The following is a 17,281-nucleotide window of genomic DNA, read 5'->3' as shown; positions in this document are numbered from 1 at the left end:
TAATATATTCCCCTGCTTCTGTCTTCAAGGGCCCAATTTTTGTCCTAACCATTTTTTTGCCTTGGACATACCTAAAAAAGCTTTTACTAGGTTGCAGTGAGGAAAGGTTCCAAGCTTCTGTAGATGATTCCTGACTAAATTCCTAATTCCTGAAACCTCTCCTGCCTGTAAGAACCTGTGCTTGAATTTACCTTTTGCCAGGGGATGTGCTTAAGGGATGTTATGGGAATTAGATCAGCTCCTGAGTTAAGGTGAGGTATTGAGTCGGTTGAGTTTTCAAATAGTTGTTATTCTAAATTTTGTTTTCTTTTGTGCGTGTTCAAATTAATTCTGTTTTGCGTGAAGCTCAGTTTGCGTGGTTTGACCAACTGCATTACACTTGGAATATCCTTCACATCTGCTTTTAAAATAAATAAAAGTTAGAGTCTAGGCTACCTTCTTGAAATATTTTGAGGGGAGTCTGGTCTGGTCCATAACAGTCACCCACCCTTTAAGTATTTAGGGTGTGCCTTTCCACAACTCAAATATCCTTTAAGTTTTGGCTACAGTATTCCTGAAACCATGATTTCTAAATGGGCCAATGTATAACAACTTGTAACCGAGGGATAGCTCTTAATGTCAATACAAGTATAATGATAGAATTAGGTTTATGAGCAAGTAAAAGCTTGATTCAAAGCAGTTCAGTAATCAACAGAAGTTAGTACATTGATAATTCTTCCGTAAAGAATTATTCTTGAAAATTAGGATTTGATTTACCAGTTTCTTAGAAAGATCAGGATCATTGTCTAAAGCATTCCATAACTTCTGCAGACAAGACATAAAATCAGCAAAACCAGCATTTGGCTTTAGTTCAAAAAGTAACGATGAGAAGCCTAACACAGCATCATGAAAACAAGCAACTCGGTCAACATCAAGGTCATTTTCACCAGCTGATATTGAAGCCAGGTCAACAAACACTTTGAGTTCATTTGTGTCTGGAAAGGAAAAAAAAATGAAGAATAGGGTAAAGCTTCACTTTCATATTTACAAACATAAACTTGAGAATAAAATATATAAAGGATTAAAATTAGTTGAAGTAACCCCTAAAAACTAATAACTTTCAAATAGTTTCACATTTTAAAGCCATTGATGAACACGTTTTCAACTATTTAAATTTATTGGATAATGGTTTGCAGCCCAAGCACACATTACAATTGCCTGCTCAAAACAATAGCTCCTGTGTTAAGCGGTATTTTTGCTCATTGGTTCCAACTATCTGGTATACTAGGGGCTCATACTCTGTGATTATGAAGTTGTGCAGGATACAGAACATGTTGACTAATTTATCTATGATCTGTAGGAGACCAAATGCCATCACAAATGTCTAAAGCTGCTTCTCCATATGTTAATAGAAATCTCAACCACCTGTCGTCTGGATGTATGTACTTGACTGAAAAGCAGGATGCTGTAATAAGACAAGGCCGCAAGGGGTAATCTTCATCATCGATGATCCATTGTTTTGCTGCTGCACTTGAACCTACACCTTAAAATCAGTTTGCCCCTTTTACATCTCAGGGTCAAACAAAGTGCATACATTCTTCAGACTGGTTACGTGTTTGGAGAGTATTGCTCCCTTCCCTTATAATGTTCACACATGGGCCTTGTGCCTGACTGTCTGACCTCCAATGTTCTTCCTCCATTAAAATAGCAAATAGCAGTACATCCAGAAAAAGTGGCCATTTTATTTCCAAAATTGATTGTCAAAATGGTTGCTTTTAGTTACAGAATGAGAATGGCCTCAATTCATTCTGGAGCAGTTCATTGAAACCTTCTGTGATTTATTAGATCCTGTTGCAATTTCTGTTCTTGGAAAGTACAACTGAAGTAAAACCTCATCTAGAGATTGAGATGTGGGGTAATAATACAGTCAGAAATTTTAGGCCATTTACATACATATATGTATGTACTCAACTGTGCTTCTCAGAAGATTAGCATACAGGCATGTCCCGTTCTGAAGTACAAACAAATGCAATTAACATCACAGCGTCTTCACTGTAAAATTGAATCAGCTCAAACAAAACCAGAGACAAAGATCAAACTAACTTTCAGAAAAAAATACAGAGAAACCTTAAAATTTATAGATGTCATAAAGCCAAAAAATCTTTTAAAGTTATTTACCTTCTAATGCTTCTTTCACCCAGTGTACAAATTGCTGCCTTCGAGTAAGCTCTTCCAAACAATTTCTGCGAGAGGGTGTAATTTCAACAAGAAAGTTTTTGGCTTTTATAAGTTGCTCATTTATGCAGTCCAACCTTTGGTCCTTATAGGATTCATTTGTCTAAAATAAAACATCAAATTATGTATCATCCAATTTTAACCTCAAACTTTGTGATCTATTTCAAGCTTTGTTGATAAGTAGGATCATTGATTAAAATTTTGTGCAAGATATCAGGATTCAAACTAATGTGCTTGTGAGAATTTATGGAAACATATATTTTTCAAAATTTAAAATGAACATGTAGCACACAACTATACTTAGAACAAATGAGTGTTGTTTGTCCAGTAATTTTTTGTGAGGTCTTAGATACAGTTATGGTCATCCTCCTCAATTCTCTCTTTAGCAGCACAACAATTTCCTCAGGCAAATGTATTGTGTTAGTTATTTTTTACTATAATTGTGGTCTTTTTTGAAAAGGTTTAATCTCATTTCACTTCCATTTAGTTTAAATAAAATCTTCCTGCCATTACCTTCCACAAGTTATCGCCTCCTTAATGGATAATTTGAAGTGTTATGAAGGTCCAACGTTTTAAATCTTTTCTATAACTTATATACAGTAATGTTCATGTTGTTGTAATGACTCTTTGGAAAGTTTCATAATTGATTTAATGCAGAATTGATACTGTTGCTATGGCTGTCAGTGCATTTGGGCTTGGGTGTATGACACCTGGTGCATTACTGTGTAATGACTGACACAACTGTGCTTCAGTGGACAGTAGGAAATTATGGGTTCAAGTTTAGTTATAATGCAACCACATCACACAAAGTTCAGCAGCTGATAAATGTGGCTTCTAAATAATTGCTGTAAATATGTACTTATTCAACTCTTGTTTGAGTTGCAGGCTTTAATCTTTTTGATTTATAGGCTAATTAATATCATCAAAGTTCAAGTCCACTTGGATTAGCCACTCAAGTCTGGATGCACGGAACCATAATCCAATGGGTTATAATCTTTTGAATAGGAGAGAAGAGGAAATTGAAATGAAAAGCAACATTAAACATTCACTCTTGGGCTGATAATGAGCAAATTACATTTGCAATGGTTAATGACCATTTCAAATAAGACAGAAACTAAAAATTTCCACTTGACATTTCAAGCCTGTACATATCCACAAGATCCTAGTCAAAAGTGTAATAGAATACTATTTCCCTGGAGGAGCGCTGTTCCAATAACACTCAACATGTCTGACACCAACTAGGACAAAGTAATCCACTTAATAAGCACCTTATCCAACATCTTAAATCATCAGTCCCTCCACTACTCATATACAATAGCAAATTCTTCAAGCGCTTGACAAGGTTCATGTTCATGTTCATGTTCATGGGGGTGTTGGGTCAGATGACACAGTCCAATCTAAAATGGAGATGAGGAGCAATTGTTTCTAAAGTCATGGAGATACACAGGATGGAAAAGACCCTTCAGTTCAACTTGTCCATGCTGATCAGATATCCTAAATAAATCTAGTCCCATTTTCCAGCATTTGGCCCAAATCCCTCTAAATCCTTCCTATTCATATACCCATCCAGATGCCTTTTAAATGTTGTAATTGTACCAGCCTCCATCATTTCCTCTGGCAGCACATTCCATACACGCACCGCCTTCTGTGTGAAAACATTGCCCCTTAGGTCCCTTTTAAAATTTTTCCTTCTCACCCAAAACCTATGCCTTTTAGTTTTGAACTCTCACACCCCAGGGAAAAAAACCTTGTCTATTTATTCAATCCTTGACCCTTATGATTTTATAAACCTCTACAGGGTTACTCCTTGATTTCCAGTGTTCCATGGAAAATAGCCACAGTCTATTCAGCCTCACCCTATAGCTCAAACCCTCCAACTCTGACAACATCCAAGTGAATATTTTCCGAACACTTTCAAGTTTCACAACATCCTTCCCATAGGAGGGAGACGAGAATCGCATGCAGTATTTCAATAGTGGCCTAACCAATAGTCTGTACAACCTCCCAACTCTTATACTCAATGCACTGAACAATAAAGGCAAGCATGCCAAACACGTTCTTCACTATCCTGTCTACCTCGGACTCCACTTTCAACGAACTATGAACCTGCACTCCAAGGTCACGTTATCAGTAACACTTCCCATTAGGTGGATAAGTCCTGCCCTGATTTGCCTTTTCTAAATGCAGCACCTCACATTTATCTAAATTAAACTTGGTTTGCCACTCCTCAGCCCATCTGAACAAGATCCCATTGTACTCTGAGGTAACCTGAGAGTCATAGAAATGCACAGCACGGAAACAGATCCTTCAGTCCAACTTGCCCATGCCAACCAGATATCCTAGACAAATCTAGTCCTATTTCCCTTCATTTGGCCCATATCCCTCTAAATCCTTCCTATTCATATACCCATCCAGATGCCTTTTAAATGCTGTAATGGTCCGAGCTTCCACCACTTCTTCTGGCAGCTCATTCCATACATACACTACCCTCTGTATGAAACGTTGCTCCTTAGTTCCCTTTTAAATCTTTTCCCTCTTATCCTAAACCTATGTCTCTAGTTCTGGACTCCCCACCCCAGGGAAAAGACCTTCTCTGTTTACCTAATCTATGCCCCTCTTGATTTTATAAACCTTCTTCACTGCCCACTACACCTCTAATTTTGCTGTCATCTGCAAACTTACTAACCATACCTCCTAAGCTCACATCCAAGTCATTTATATAAATGACAAAATTCAGTGGTGAAAAAATGTGTTGCTGGAAAAACGCAGCAGGTCAGGCAGCATCCAAGGAGCAGGAGAATCGACGTTTCAGGCATAAGCCCTTCTGGGGACCCAGGTTCAAATCCTGTCATTGTTGGTGGAATTTGAATTCGATTTTAAGATGAGAAAGATGATGGCCTAGTGGTATTATCACTAGCCTATTAGTCCACAGGCCCAGATAATGTTCTGGGGACCCAGGTTCAAATCCTGCCATTGTTGGTGGAATTTGAATTCAATTTTAAGATGAGAAACATTCAGTGGAACCAGCACCAATCCTTGTGGCACACCCCTTGTCACTGACCTACAGGTTTCCACTACTACCCTTTGTCTTCTACCTTGAAGCCAGTTCTGTATCAAAATAGTGAGTTCTCCCTCAATTCCATGTGATCTAACTTTGCTAACCAACCTACCAGGAGGAATTTTGTTAAATGCCTTATTGCCATATTGTTGAATGCCATATAGATCACATCCACTGCTCTGCCCTCATCAATCTCTGAGGGGGTTGGGAATCTTTGGAACTCCTTGTCACAAACAGCCGTCAGGGTAGAGTCCTTATGTATATTTAAGGCTGAGATATGGAGATTCCTGATCAGTAGGGAATCAGGAGTTATGGGAAAGGGCAGGAAAGTGGGTGTGAGGAATTTCTTATGGTCTTACATGCATACCATATACAAGATGCTGTGCAGCAATTCACCCGGACTCCTTTGACAGCGCCTTCCAAACATGCAAGCTCTACCGCCTCGAAGGACAAAGACAGCAATGTGGGAGGTAATGGTATTGTGGTATTATCGCTAGACTGTTAATCCAGAGACCCAACTAATGTTCTGGGGATCTGCATTTGAATCCCACCACAGCAGACAGTGTAATTTAAACTCAGTAAAATCTGGAAGAAAGAGTCTAATGATGACTGTGACTACATTGTTGTTTGTTGGAAAAATCCATCTGGGTCACTAATGTCCTTTAAAGAAGGAAACTACCATCCTTACCTCGTCTGGCCAACATGTGACTCCAGACCCATAGCAACATGGTTGACTCTTAATTGCTCTCGGGGCAATTAGGGGTGGGCAATAAATACTGGCTTAGCCAGCAACATCCTCATTCTGTGAATGAATTAAAAACAAAGCAGAGTCCCTACATAGACTGCAGTGCTTCGAGGTGACAATTTACCACAACTGCCTTCTAGACAATTAACAGACAACAACAGTAATGTCCAAATCCCATGGAAGAAATAACAAATAACTCACCAGAAGTATCAATGTTTGCAGAACATTAAAATTTCCAGTAAGGTTCAATATATTCTGTGCTTTCATGATTATTTGGGCAGATTCAACAGCCAAATGTAGTTGGTGGTATTCCCGAATTTGTTGGATTCGTTTTTCTATCCAGTTGCTCTTTGTGCTCATCTCTAAGCCACTCATAATCTTGAAATCACTCCTTAGATCTTCATATCGATCAACAAAGTCTTTAAAAATGATACTGACCTCTTCAAATGTAAGACTCCCCTCCTTTAGCTTTTTAAATATTTCCTTATACTTATCCAGACATGGCTCCCATATCGTAGTATGAACATCTTCAAGAGATACTGAAGAAGCCAACTCTGATGCTTCTGCTTCTTCATCAGATACATCTTCCTTGTCCAATGCTTTGGCCTCCTTTTCCCAGCACATTTGTAAAATATGGCTATCTTTGAAAGTATGAATGTTTTTTGCCATTTGTTTCACCTTTTCATTTAAGGTGAAGTAGGTAACTTGAGTGGGAAATGGTTTCAAATCTTTGATCTGTTTTATGGTCACCAGTTCACTTAATGCCTTTGATTCAACATTGGCTCCAACCAGTTTTTCAAGTTCTTCAATTTCCACTACAATTAAAGACATAAGTATTTAATAGTTTGCAGCAATACAACACAGCCTCCTCCCATATAAAATCATACTATGTGAAAAATATTTTCCTTTGTTCAGCAGATAAATTACAAAGCCATATCTTAAAATGGTTTATTATAAAAATACTGGTAGCAAATTTGCAACTTAGAAAATAAGGGACAAATTATATTTTAGGGAAGTACAGATCCTCAAGGGTTGTACATGAAAAGTAAGAAGTCTACTCTTAATTTCTAGAGGTTAGGATCAGTCTAATGGACACATTAATGATTTCTAGACTCTGCAAATAGCCCTCCACCTGTACTGCAAACTCTGAACCACAGTTCTCTAAAATGCTATAAGATTAAAGCAAAAGAAAGCAAAATGAAATTACCTTTTACAAACTCATTGATTTTTCTACACATTTTCAAGAGACTGTCCATCCAATTACTTTCCTCATTGAATGCATCAAATTCCTCTTTTCGCCAAGTCAATAACTGTTCTAGGGTTTGTCCTGTGAAAGATCCATTCTTACCTGCAACAATAATTTTGCCTTACAAAACTTTTCAGAAATACCATTTACATTTTTTCATATGAAAAATATTTTTAAGCACAACAATTTACACCAAAACAACCTACTTGTGTTATGCAAAGCAATAACGCTGGTTTTCTTTTTTAAGATCAAGTCCAAATATTTTACTTTTATGGAGCCATCGAGAAGTCTGTTCATCACATCCATGAACACTGAATCTGCTATTGCCATCAAATGACGAGCCTCGTCTGACAGCGTATCAATAAGTTTACTGTCCGTTCCTATTCAGAAATATATATTAAATTGCACCAGTTGAAGACAATAATGAAGATTGATTTCAGTTCATAATAGTAATGTTAAATTGACAATTTAATCAAATTGAATATCTATGCATACTTGGTATGGTTGAGGAATCGCTACCACATCTCGCATTTCAGAAGTGTTACAAGATGCAGAGAGAATCTGGTGAAGGTTATGAGTAAATAAGGGCAGGTCAAAAATACCTACTTACATTTCAGTTTAGAAAAGGTGGAAGCAGAACTGGAGGACATTAAGAAAGTTATAATTGGCAATGATAAAAGTGGAGGTTAAGAGTCTTCACAGAAGAGATGGATGTCGGCAATATTTTGAAAGTGCAAGGTAGTCTTGGTGACAAAAAGGGTGTGAGGACTGAAACTAAACCTCAGACTCAGTAGACTTCGTTTAAATTGGCAGACTGATTGATCCAGTTTCGAAAGAAAGTGAAAGAAAGCCCCCAAAAAATGATAACTTTGGTTTTGCCAGCACTAAACTGGAAGAATCTTAATTCATTTAAGACTTGATGCCAGATTTATATTGAATTGTTCAGAATACAAAAGAAAAGAAGAACAAGTCACCAGCAACACACAGAGTATTTAATATTGTACTGTGGATGCTGTCATCAAGGGGAAACATTCAACAATGCAGAGATAACTAAAAAAGAGAATCTATTAATAGAGATATTTAGTTATCTTTGATGTAAGCGTGAAGGAAATGGTAAAAAGAGATTTTGTTGGACAATACTTAGTCAATGTAAAACATACAGAGTGAAAGGGACAGAAGGGAGTTATCACCATAATACAGGAGTCTGTGGTATGCACATTTCAAAAACTATTTACAGCTATTCAGAGCAGTAGTTGGCATAGGCACAGTACAGCAAAACAATGTAACCCAGAACACAAAAAGGGCAAAATTCCAGCTCATCAACTGAAAAAGTTTAAGGCCGGTTTCTCAGGTGATGCTGCTGACAGCAAATTGAAAAAAATCAAGATGATGTGACAGGATAAAGCTGGTTTGGTCATTTTGCCCAGGGCAGAAACACAAGATTCTGAGGAAACGTAACAGAATAGCTACTGAAAGGACTGAAACACTTCAACATTAAATATATTCAAGGGCGAGTCAGACAGACTTTTGATTCACAACAGTCAAGGATTTCTTTTGGGGTAAGTGGGGTTGTCTGATTGGTCAAGTGGCCTCCTGTACCAATGATTTCCCAATAAGAAGGGAATATTGGATGATGGAAGTATGGCCAAACAAATTGGATCAAGGAAGTTGAGTTATTTTCAAGAACAATATGATAAGAAAGCTGGCAAATGAGAAGACGTAATGGAGTAAATTTCAGTAGAGCGTAATTTGGAAAAGGCCAGGAGCTTGGGATCAGAGTTAAGAGATAAGAATTCTTGCATTCTTGAAGCCAACTTATGAAGTAATTTAGACTCTCTGGGTATTATTTCATTGCTGTACTATCAGCTAAAGCAGAAAATTTTAAAAGAATCTTCTTCAGAATATAAAAAGAGAAAGAAGACAGTACAGGAAATTGTTGACAGTGTGGAGAGGAACGGGTCTAATTCTGCAAAGCAATCATGACTCGGGATCAAAAATATCTTTTGTCAAATGACCGGTGGCTTTCAGCCAAGACACGGAGGAAAATGGCAGTCAAGGTATGGTGAACTAACTTTGGGAGCAGGCGGAATAAAGGCCATCAACAATCACTATTACTCAGTAAACTAAACATACTAAAATCATTATCATACCTTGCAATTTAAAGATAGTTCGTGCAGCTGACCAATCAAGTAAATGCTTGACAACAGAATCAGGATCTTCCAAAAACTTTCCATCCCTGTTTTTAAGCCAGGATTTTTCAATTATTGTTGACAACAATTTTCCAAATTTGCTCAAATCATAACGTAACAACTTATCTAAAAGTTTGCCCTCAGATTTGGCCTAGAAGGGGTAAAATGTAAATAAATGTAGCACACAAAGTATAAGTCAATCCTTTGAAAATTACAAATATGCAAATAGCTTTGTAATGATGGTACCTGACATATAGAATGGACAGCATCAAGTGCACAATTCTCGAAACATTTTGCAATCAAAGGCTGCAAACTGCTTAACTCCTCGCTATTGGAGCAATAAATTTCTATCTGATGCACAGGAGTTTTCTGATGAAGAGATAAGGAATGTTATTAATTTGATATCTCAGTCTGGAACAGAATCCCAGATGCATTAAGATTAAACAGATTAACACTATTCAAGAACACTATTCAAGTCCCTGCATAACAATGACAATATTTCACTTTTCTGCGAAAGAAAAAACATTTTGAATGCACATCAATAATTCATGCTGCAAGAAAAACTGAGCTCTTGCTAATTTTTCAGAAGCAGTTCACAAATTGTATTCTTTCAAACAATTAAACATTACAAATTACTTCTAATAGATTAAGCACAACAACGTTTCTACAAGATTGATGCAAATATCATCCATCAGGAACTAATACTACACCACAAACAATGTAAACATGAAAATTATTTTCCTTTTCAGCAATGTTTTAATCACATAGTTCTTAAAACTATGGACAGTGGATACATTTACCAAGTGCTATGCTACAGAGACATACAAATCAGGAATGCCTCAATATCCTTGGTTTGCATTGCGTTATTTGGTTCCTGCTAATGCAACACTACGATTGGCCTCAGCACTTTGATTCCAATTTTCACTTAATGATGCTATTGGGAAGTGTTGGAGAAATATCAGATGAGAACATTTTTGTGCTGGACAGTTGCATTGTCTTGTCTCCACACACTGTTTAAAAGCATTCTCAAAACCATGTTTGCACCTGGGCAAAGGAGCTGTTGATACTGATCAAATTTTGGCCTAATGTTAGTCACTACAGTAAGAAATGACAAGTTAGATAATTGAAAAGTTGCACATTAAGCAGACTACATTATCAATACTCATATACGTGACATGTATGTGGATAGCTGATACATCACCTTTTTTATTCGTCCTTCCAGGTCGCTCAGTAGTCCTTCTTTCCAAATGGAAGCCCATTTTGTACATCCAAAGTCTAAGGTTACTAGTGTGACCCACACCTTTATAAACAAACATGGAATGTTTTATTCCAATATAGCTGCATGTGAAAATGTCTGAAAACAAAGTACTGCAAAACAAACCACTGACAATAAACTGCATAATCAACAGGTCCAGTAATAACAATTTGCATTCATTTTCACCTTCAATATAAAACAGCCCAAACCATTTCACAAAGTTACAAAAATGGAGAAGATACAGGGGTACCTCTTTTAAGAGCAATTTCAAATTTCATTTTGTGACAGCCAGCTTCTTCTGCACTCCTTTTACTTACTTACATGAATCTGTCTAGTCTGAAGGTTAATTATCTGTTTCAACTTTATCCTTTGCTCTTACACAGTCCTCTTTGTTAATTTCCCATTTCTAGGTGGTCAAGGCAATCAATAACTTCCATGACCTTCCACAAATTACCTCCATAAATTTAGTAATCCTTATGAATTAGTGTTTCCACTGGGGGCAGGACAGTTACTCAGTTATTTGGTTTGCGATGCAGAGTGACAACAACTGCATAGGCTCACTTCCTGCACTAGTTGAGGTGACCATGTAGACTCTTTTTCTCAAACTCTTCATTCACCTGAGATGTGATGACCCTCAGGTTAAACCACCAATTGTCCCTCTCCAATGAGGGAGCAGCCCTGTGGTTTGGTAGGACCTTGGTTACTTTATCTTTACCGCCTCCACCACTGGTCTCCTGCTTGCACCCACTGGGTGCTTGCTCATTCTTACTGACCTCTAGAGAAAAAAAAAATCATCATTCAGGATGAAACTGGGGAATTTAGTAATGCAAGTCAATGTGACTCCCATGCTTGGATTTGTCTGGGCATCAGTATGCTCTTCATTGAAGACACAGACAACCCACCAGCAGCAGGAGAGAAAAGAGCAGTGGGTCCAACTGGCCTTTCTAAGGTCCAACTGGCACCCATGTAGCCATCAATTAGTCTATTCAATTATGTGAACAGGAAAAGCTAGCAATAACTGAATGTTCAACTCACAACTGACCAATACAACAGCAAGTGAACACCAAGTACACTGGTAAATAATACAACTTTCTTAACACACATAAGGTAAAAATTCAGAACCTCATAACAAATATGGAAGTTCACAGGTACAATCAAAATATCAACCCAGGGATTTTCCTCGGCCTACTTGACTGGGACCAGAAGTTTGATGCTTTAGCGAAATACAAGAAAAAATTAAAGATTAATTTGCAACACACTGCTACCATGCATCATTCTGTCCCAGATTGAAACAAATTATTGCATACATATGTAACCTGTTTTTTTAAAATTTTTTAAAAAAACATTGAGAATTACATGGAATAAATTTACAAAGTACACTAACTGAACTGAAGGTAAAGATTAGGCGCAACAAGGTTAAGAAAGAACAAGGTGCCTTCTACTCAGACCCACTACTATACAGGAACCTAGATTATCCAAATTTCAGATTATCTGAACAAGATCATAAAGACCAGATGCTTGGCTAAACTGTGTTATCTGAACATTCGATTATCCAAACAATATACTCCCCACTCATATCGTTCAGATAATCAAGGTTGAGAATGTGGTTTTGGAACAGCACAGCAGGTCAGGCAGTATCCGAGAAACAGGAGAATCGACATTTTGGGCATAAGCCCTTCATCGGGAATGAATCTGCTCCTCAGATGCTGCTGACCTGCTGTGCTTTTCCAGCACCACATTCTCGACTCTGATCTCCAGCATGTGCAGTCCTCTCTCTCTCCTGGATAATCAAGGTTCCTCTGTATATGGCATTCTAACTTGTAAAGAAGTTCTATGTTACATTAGTGCGACATTTTCACATTCCACGTTGCCATTCTTTTGCTCTTGTAAGTTTACCAAATAGCATTAATTTTCAAGAAATGTCATACAATGAACTCAAATCTGCTTAGTTCACCCTTGCTTCCTTTAGCACGCCCCACTTAACCCACTGGCCTTCTCCTTTGAAACCTGGATTGGCCAAAGTGTTTTGAAAGAATAGACAAGCAAGGGCACTGAAAGGAAAACCACAATTAAATAAATGGAATAGAGCAGGGGAAAAGGGGAAAGGCCTCAATACAGCCAAAAAAACTCAGACATTTGAACAATTTGAAGAAAATTATCAGGACACTGGGAAGCTTACTGAAGTACCTGGATTGTGCCAGTGAAACTAGTCACACTATCTAGTTCCATTTACAAGAACGTGCTGCTTTTCTTGTCGGATGTACCAAAGTATGGAGTCGTCCCACACATTGCAGAAGTCTTCCATTTCTCTGACACTTACATTATTATATTCACCCAGCCTATCTTTGGAGCAAGTCACAAAACAAAGAATGTATCTAGAGGAGGTTTGAATCCCAGAGATATGAACAGCTTCCAAAAAAGATTAAAACCAAAACCAACAAAGAAAACAGAAATAAAATGGGAGCAGAGATGGCAGCCCAAAGTTGTTGAACTCAATGTTGAGCTCAAAAGACTGTCAAGGTGCTACATTTGAATCTAAATCAACATGAGTGGCAACATTCTTGACTCCAAGACAAACCTAGCACCAGAGACTGAAGCACATACTATTTAACACTACAGAATTGTGATAAAAAGACAGAAGACCAAGTTAATTTCGCAGTTTTCATGAACCATCTGATGTGCTAGAGTTAGTGAATTCCTTCTTAAAGTTTAGTCATTCTTATAATGTAATAGTAAGGGAGCATTGCACTGTTTGTACATAAGTAACTTTATGTGAAACACTATATCTGTCTATGCTCTCAGTTGAACTTAAGGGATCACATGGGAACATTTGAAGAACAGTAGGGATGTTTCCTTGCATATTTATCTTGCAACCAGCATTGTTGACAGACATCACTTGGCTTTAACCCCATTGCTGTTTGAGAGCTCTTACTACGTGACCACCACGTTTGACTATATTGTAAGATTGGAAAATAATGTGTCCCTATTTGTAAATTCGAGAACAAATAATTTCAACTTTTGCACTATTCTATACCTTCCCTAAATTCTAGTGCAAGAATAAATTCTTGACTAACATTGCTATTTCTCTTCCTCTTTGTTTATTTATTTCTGGATATTTGATACTCAAGGAGGAATACAGCTACATAATGCCTATGTTAATCTTGTTGAATCATAACCACCTTCCCCTCCACCCTGCCCCATCAAATATTTGAGCCTATACTTCATAATTTTGTTCAAAGCACTTTATTACACACAAATGAACAATGCTCCTCTACCTTTTTCCAACCTTATTTGGCAACTGATTCATAAACATCCCTTCCAATTACTTTTTCTCTCAACTTTCAGTCATCCTTGACCTTTTGCTTTCTCCCCCACCCCTCACTATTGTTATATTACTTTTATAAGGAAGGGGTTAGCAGATTAGCTACAAGAGCAGAATCATGTGAAAATAGCATGGGTGTTGTGCATTGATAGAAGAGGCAATGGAAGAGAGCAATTAACACTTAACAGGCGAATATGAATTGAAAGAAAATAATTAATCACAACAAAGTGATGGGAACCAGACAATCACAGCAAGATGGAAAGCAAACTGCCAACACCACATGAACTACATCTGTTCAAGAAACCATCTTGAGGGCAACTAGAGATGGGAAATAAATGCTGGCCCAGCCAGCAATGCCCATGATCAAACCTTACATGACCAAGCCAATGCAGGTCGATTTGGGAACATGCAAACCATCCAACAGCTGACTGTGCTCACAGCTAACCAAGTTGTACCTGGAAGATGATTATGCATGATTATTCCTGATGAAGGGTTTATGCCCAAAATGTCAATTCTCCTGTTCCTTGGATGCTGTCTGACCTGCTGTGCTTTTCCAGTACCACACTCTTCGATTATGCATGAGCTGTTTCACAAACTATAAACTGTGTGTAAAACATCCCAGAGGAGCCCCAATTCAGACAAAACACAATAGTGGTCAGAGTCCCAGTGAATATTAATGGAAGATTCCAGTCAAAACATCACCAATTTCTTTTTAAATTCACTCATGGGATGAGTGTGTCACTGGCTAGACCAGCATTTAACAACCAAACCAAATTGCTAAAAGAGCAGTTAAGGCTCAATCACATTGCTGTGAATCTGGATTATGTGTAGGCCAAACTAGGTAAGGATGGTAGATTCTCTTCCTAAAGGACATTAGAGAACTAGATGGATGGTTGTTACGTAGTAGCCACTGTGCCAACTTTAATCAACAACCAACTCAAATTGGCCACCTGAGGGGTAACTGATCCTGCTCATTTAAAATTGTCAACATGTATTGGATTTAGGGGTGACTTGCACTAATCTTAATGATCAATCTTAATTTCTGAATTTAAGAGGTAAAACTATTTATACTTTAAACTCACAGAATAGTACTATGATCCAAGCTTCAACATCAGTTTCAGCGTTCTTTCAGCTAATGATTTTCAAACAGATATACATTTCTACTGCCTATGGAACCTATTCTAAGAATCTGAACACTTCCCTCTTACACCAGTTCTTTATACATTTAACTTCTTTATTGTATTATTCCTCAGTTGAATTGCTGTCGATAATGTATAGGATACCAGGATAAATGTATAAATCACTATTGCCTGTAGGTTAATGTAACTACTTTCAGAGATACTAATTCAAGCCCTTCCTCTGAAATTACTTCATGAATTAAATGAATTAATTCATTTGAATTAATGAATTAAATTACTGTGAATGGTTGAACCAGTAATAGATGTCAAGTAAACAAACAACTGCTATCATTGAACAGGTAAATAAAAGCATATTCAAGACAAAAACAATAATTTACAAATGTTAGCAATTATGCTCAATTACTGTCAATAGATTAAACCCCACAATTCATAATCTCTCATATTTTAAGAGTTTAATTAACTGAGAGTCCGTCACAAATTACCTGCTGTTCAGACTTATTGATTTTGTTTTCATAAAACAAATCTGTTTTCAGGACATCTTTTAGCCAATTTCTTGTAAATGACAAAGCCATCTTTAAGAGCGCTTCAGTATCTTCCATCATTACGGTTTCCTCCTTTTGAGATTTCTCATCTGCAATCTAAGTTTTAAAAATAAATGTTAATTGTTATTTCCTCTTAAGGGATCGCAAAGCATATTGCAATAAATGCATGAAATCTAATTTTATCACATTATTAATATAAATTACATTACTTAAAGTGCATTGATATTAATGTACAGTGTGGAACATATGACCAGTGAGCTGCAAGCACAAGTAGGCACATGGCAATATGACGTCAAAGCAATAATGGAGATCTAGGAGTACTGCTTAACAAAAACATTATAGTGCTGGAGAGAAATTATGTCTTGGTAATGTCAAGGAAATAATTTATTTGGCTAGAACTTAAACAATGCAAAGTTTACTCTACAATATTCTGTGTACTCCACAGGCCACCAACTTATAGGAAAGATGTAGAGGAACAAATTTGAATAGAAATTACATGGTCAAGAACTGCACAGTGGTTATAAAGGGGCTTAAATTATCCTAATACAGATGAGGATAATAATTTGAAGAGCAGAAAGGTGGAAATCTTTATTCAGTGTGTTCAAGAGAGTTTTCTAGATTGGCAAATTGCTGGCTGAACAGGAATGGAAGTTCTGCTGGATCTAGTTCAAAAATGAGGTGGATCAATTAGGAGTCAGGAGGGAAAAAATTAAGGGACACAAGGTCATAAATTTCATGTTTGCTAAGGAAAAGTATAAAGAGCAATCCAGAGTAAAAACAATTATTGGGAGACAGCAGATCTAACCTATTGGGAATCAATGATTGAAAGGCATGACTCTACCAGAACAACAGTCTGCCTTCAATGAAAAGATAGCTTGGTTCAATTGAGGTACATTACCACAAGCAATGAAGATAAGATAAATAAATCCAATGCTCCCAGATTGACAAAAGGCATTAATATACATCAAGGAAAGCAATGTCCCAATGCACACCCCTGAGGGATTCCACTACAAACATTCCTCCGGCCTAAAATATACTCACAAACCATTACTCTCTGTTTCCTATCATATGGCCAATTTTGTGTCCACATTGCTACTGACCCTTTAAATTTCCTCACAAGTCTGTTGTGCAACACTGAACCAAATGGCTTCTGCAAATCCACATATATGATCACATCAGCGAAATCATCTTCATGGGCTTTATTACCTCTTCAAAAAATGACAGTAAGTTAGTTTAACATGACTTCCCCCTTAGAAATCTATGCTGACTCTTCAAAAAAATACTTTTTTTCCATATGACTATAATTCTGATCCAAATAATTGTTTCCAATTAAGTTAAAATGACTTATCTATAATTGTTGGGATTATCTTTTCAAACCTCCCTTGAAGGAGGCTGTAATATTTGCATTCTCCAGTCTTCTGGCACCTCCCAAGACCAAGGAATACTGAAAGATTATGACCAGTCCCCTCTCAATTTCTACCCTCACTTTCCTCAAAATTCTTGCAAGCATCTCATTCAGTCCTGATGCCATGACAGTCTTAAGTACCAACATTTTATCTAACATCTTATTA

At 37.2% G+C, this 17,281-nt stretch overlaps 1 protein-coding gene across 4 annotated transcripts in view; it reads right to left on the bottom strand.

Moving 5' to 3' along the window:
• LOC140464072 (E3 ubiquitin-protein ligase rnf213-alpha-like) overlaps positions 1-17,281 on the bottom strand; it is a 200,578-nt gene that overhangs the window by 116,820 nt on the left and 66,477 nt on the right. For all 4 annotated transcript variants that reach the window (XM_072558748.1, XM_072558746.1, XM_072558747.1 and 1 more), the window contains 9 exons: positions 15,651-15,806; positions 10,654-10,752; positions 9,699-9,821; positions 9,414-9,603; positions 7,470-7,643; positions 7,225-7,365; positions 6,219-6,832; positions 2,158-2,317; positions 757-974 (listed from right to left, as the gene is read on the bottom strand). In XM_072558748.1, coding sequence (XP_072414849.1) covers positions 757-974; positions 2,158-2,317; positions 6,219-6,832; positions 7,225-7,365; positions 7,470-7,643; positions 9,414-9,603; positions 9,699-9,821; positions 10,654-10,752; positions 15,651-15,806 — 1,875 coding nt within the window. The remainder of the gene's footprint in view (positions 1-756; positions 975-2,157; positions 2,318-6,218; positions 6,833-7,224; positions 7,366-7,469; positions 7,644-9,413; positions 9,604-9,698; positions 9,822-10,653; positions 10,753-15,650; positions 15,807-17,281) is intronic.

This window comes from Chiloscyllium punctatum, chromosome 39 (genome assembly GCF_047496795.1).
Source record: "Chiloscyllium punctatum isolate Juve2018m chromosome 39, sChiPun1.3, whole genome shotgun sequence".
Classification (NCBI taxonomy): Eukaryota; Metazoa; Chordata; class Chondrichthyes; order Orectolobiformes; family Hemiscylliidae; genus Chiloscyllium; species Chiloscyllium punctatum.
Note: the sequence above shows the minus strand (reverse complement) of the source record. Positions and strands in the feature narration are given on the sequence as shown.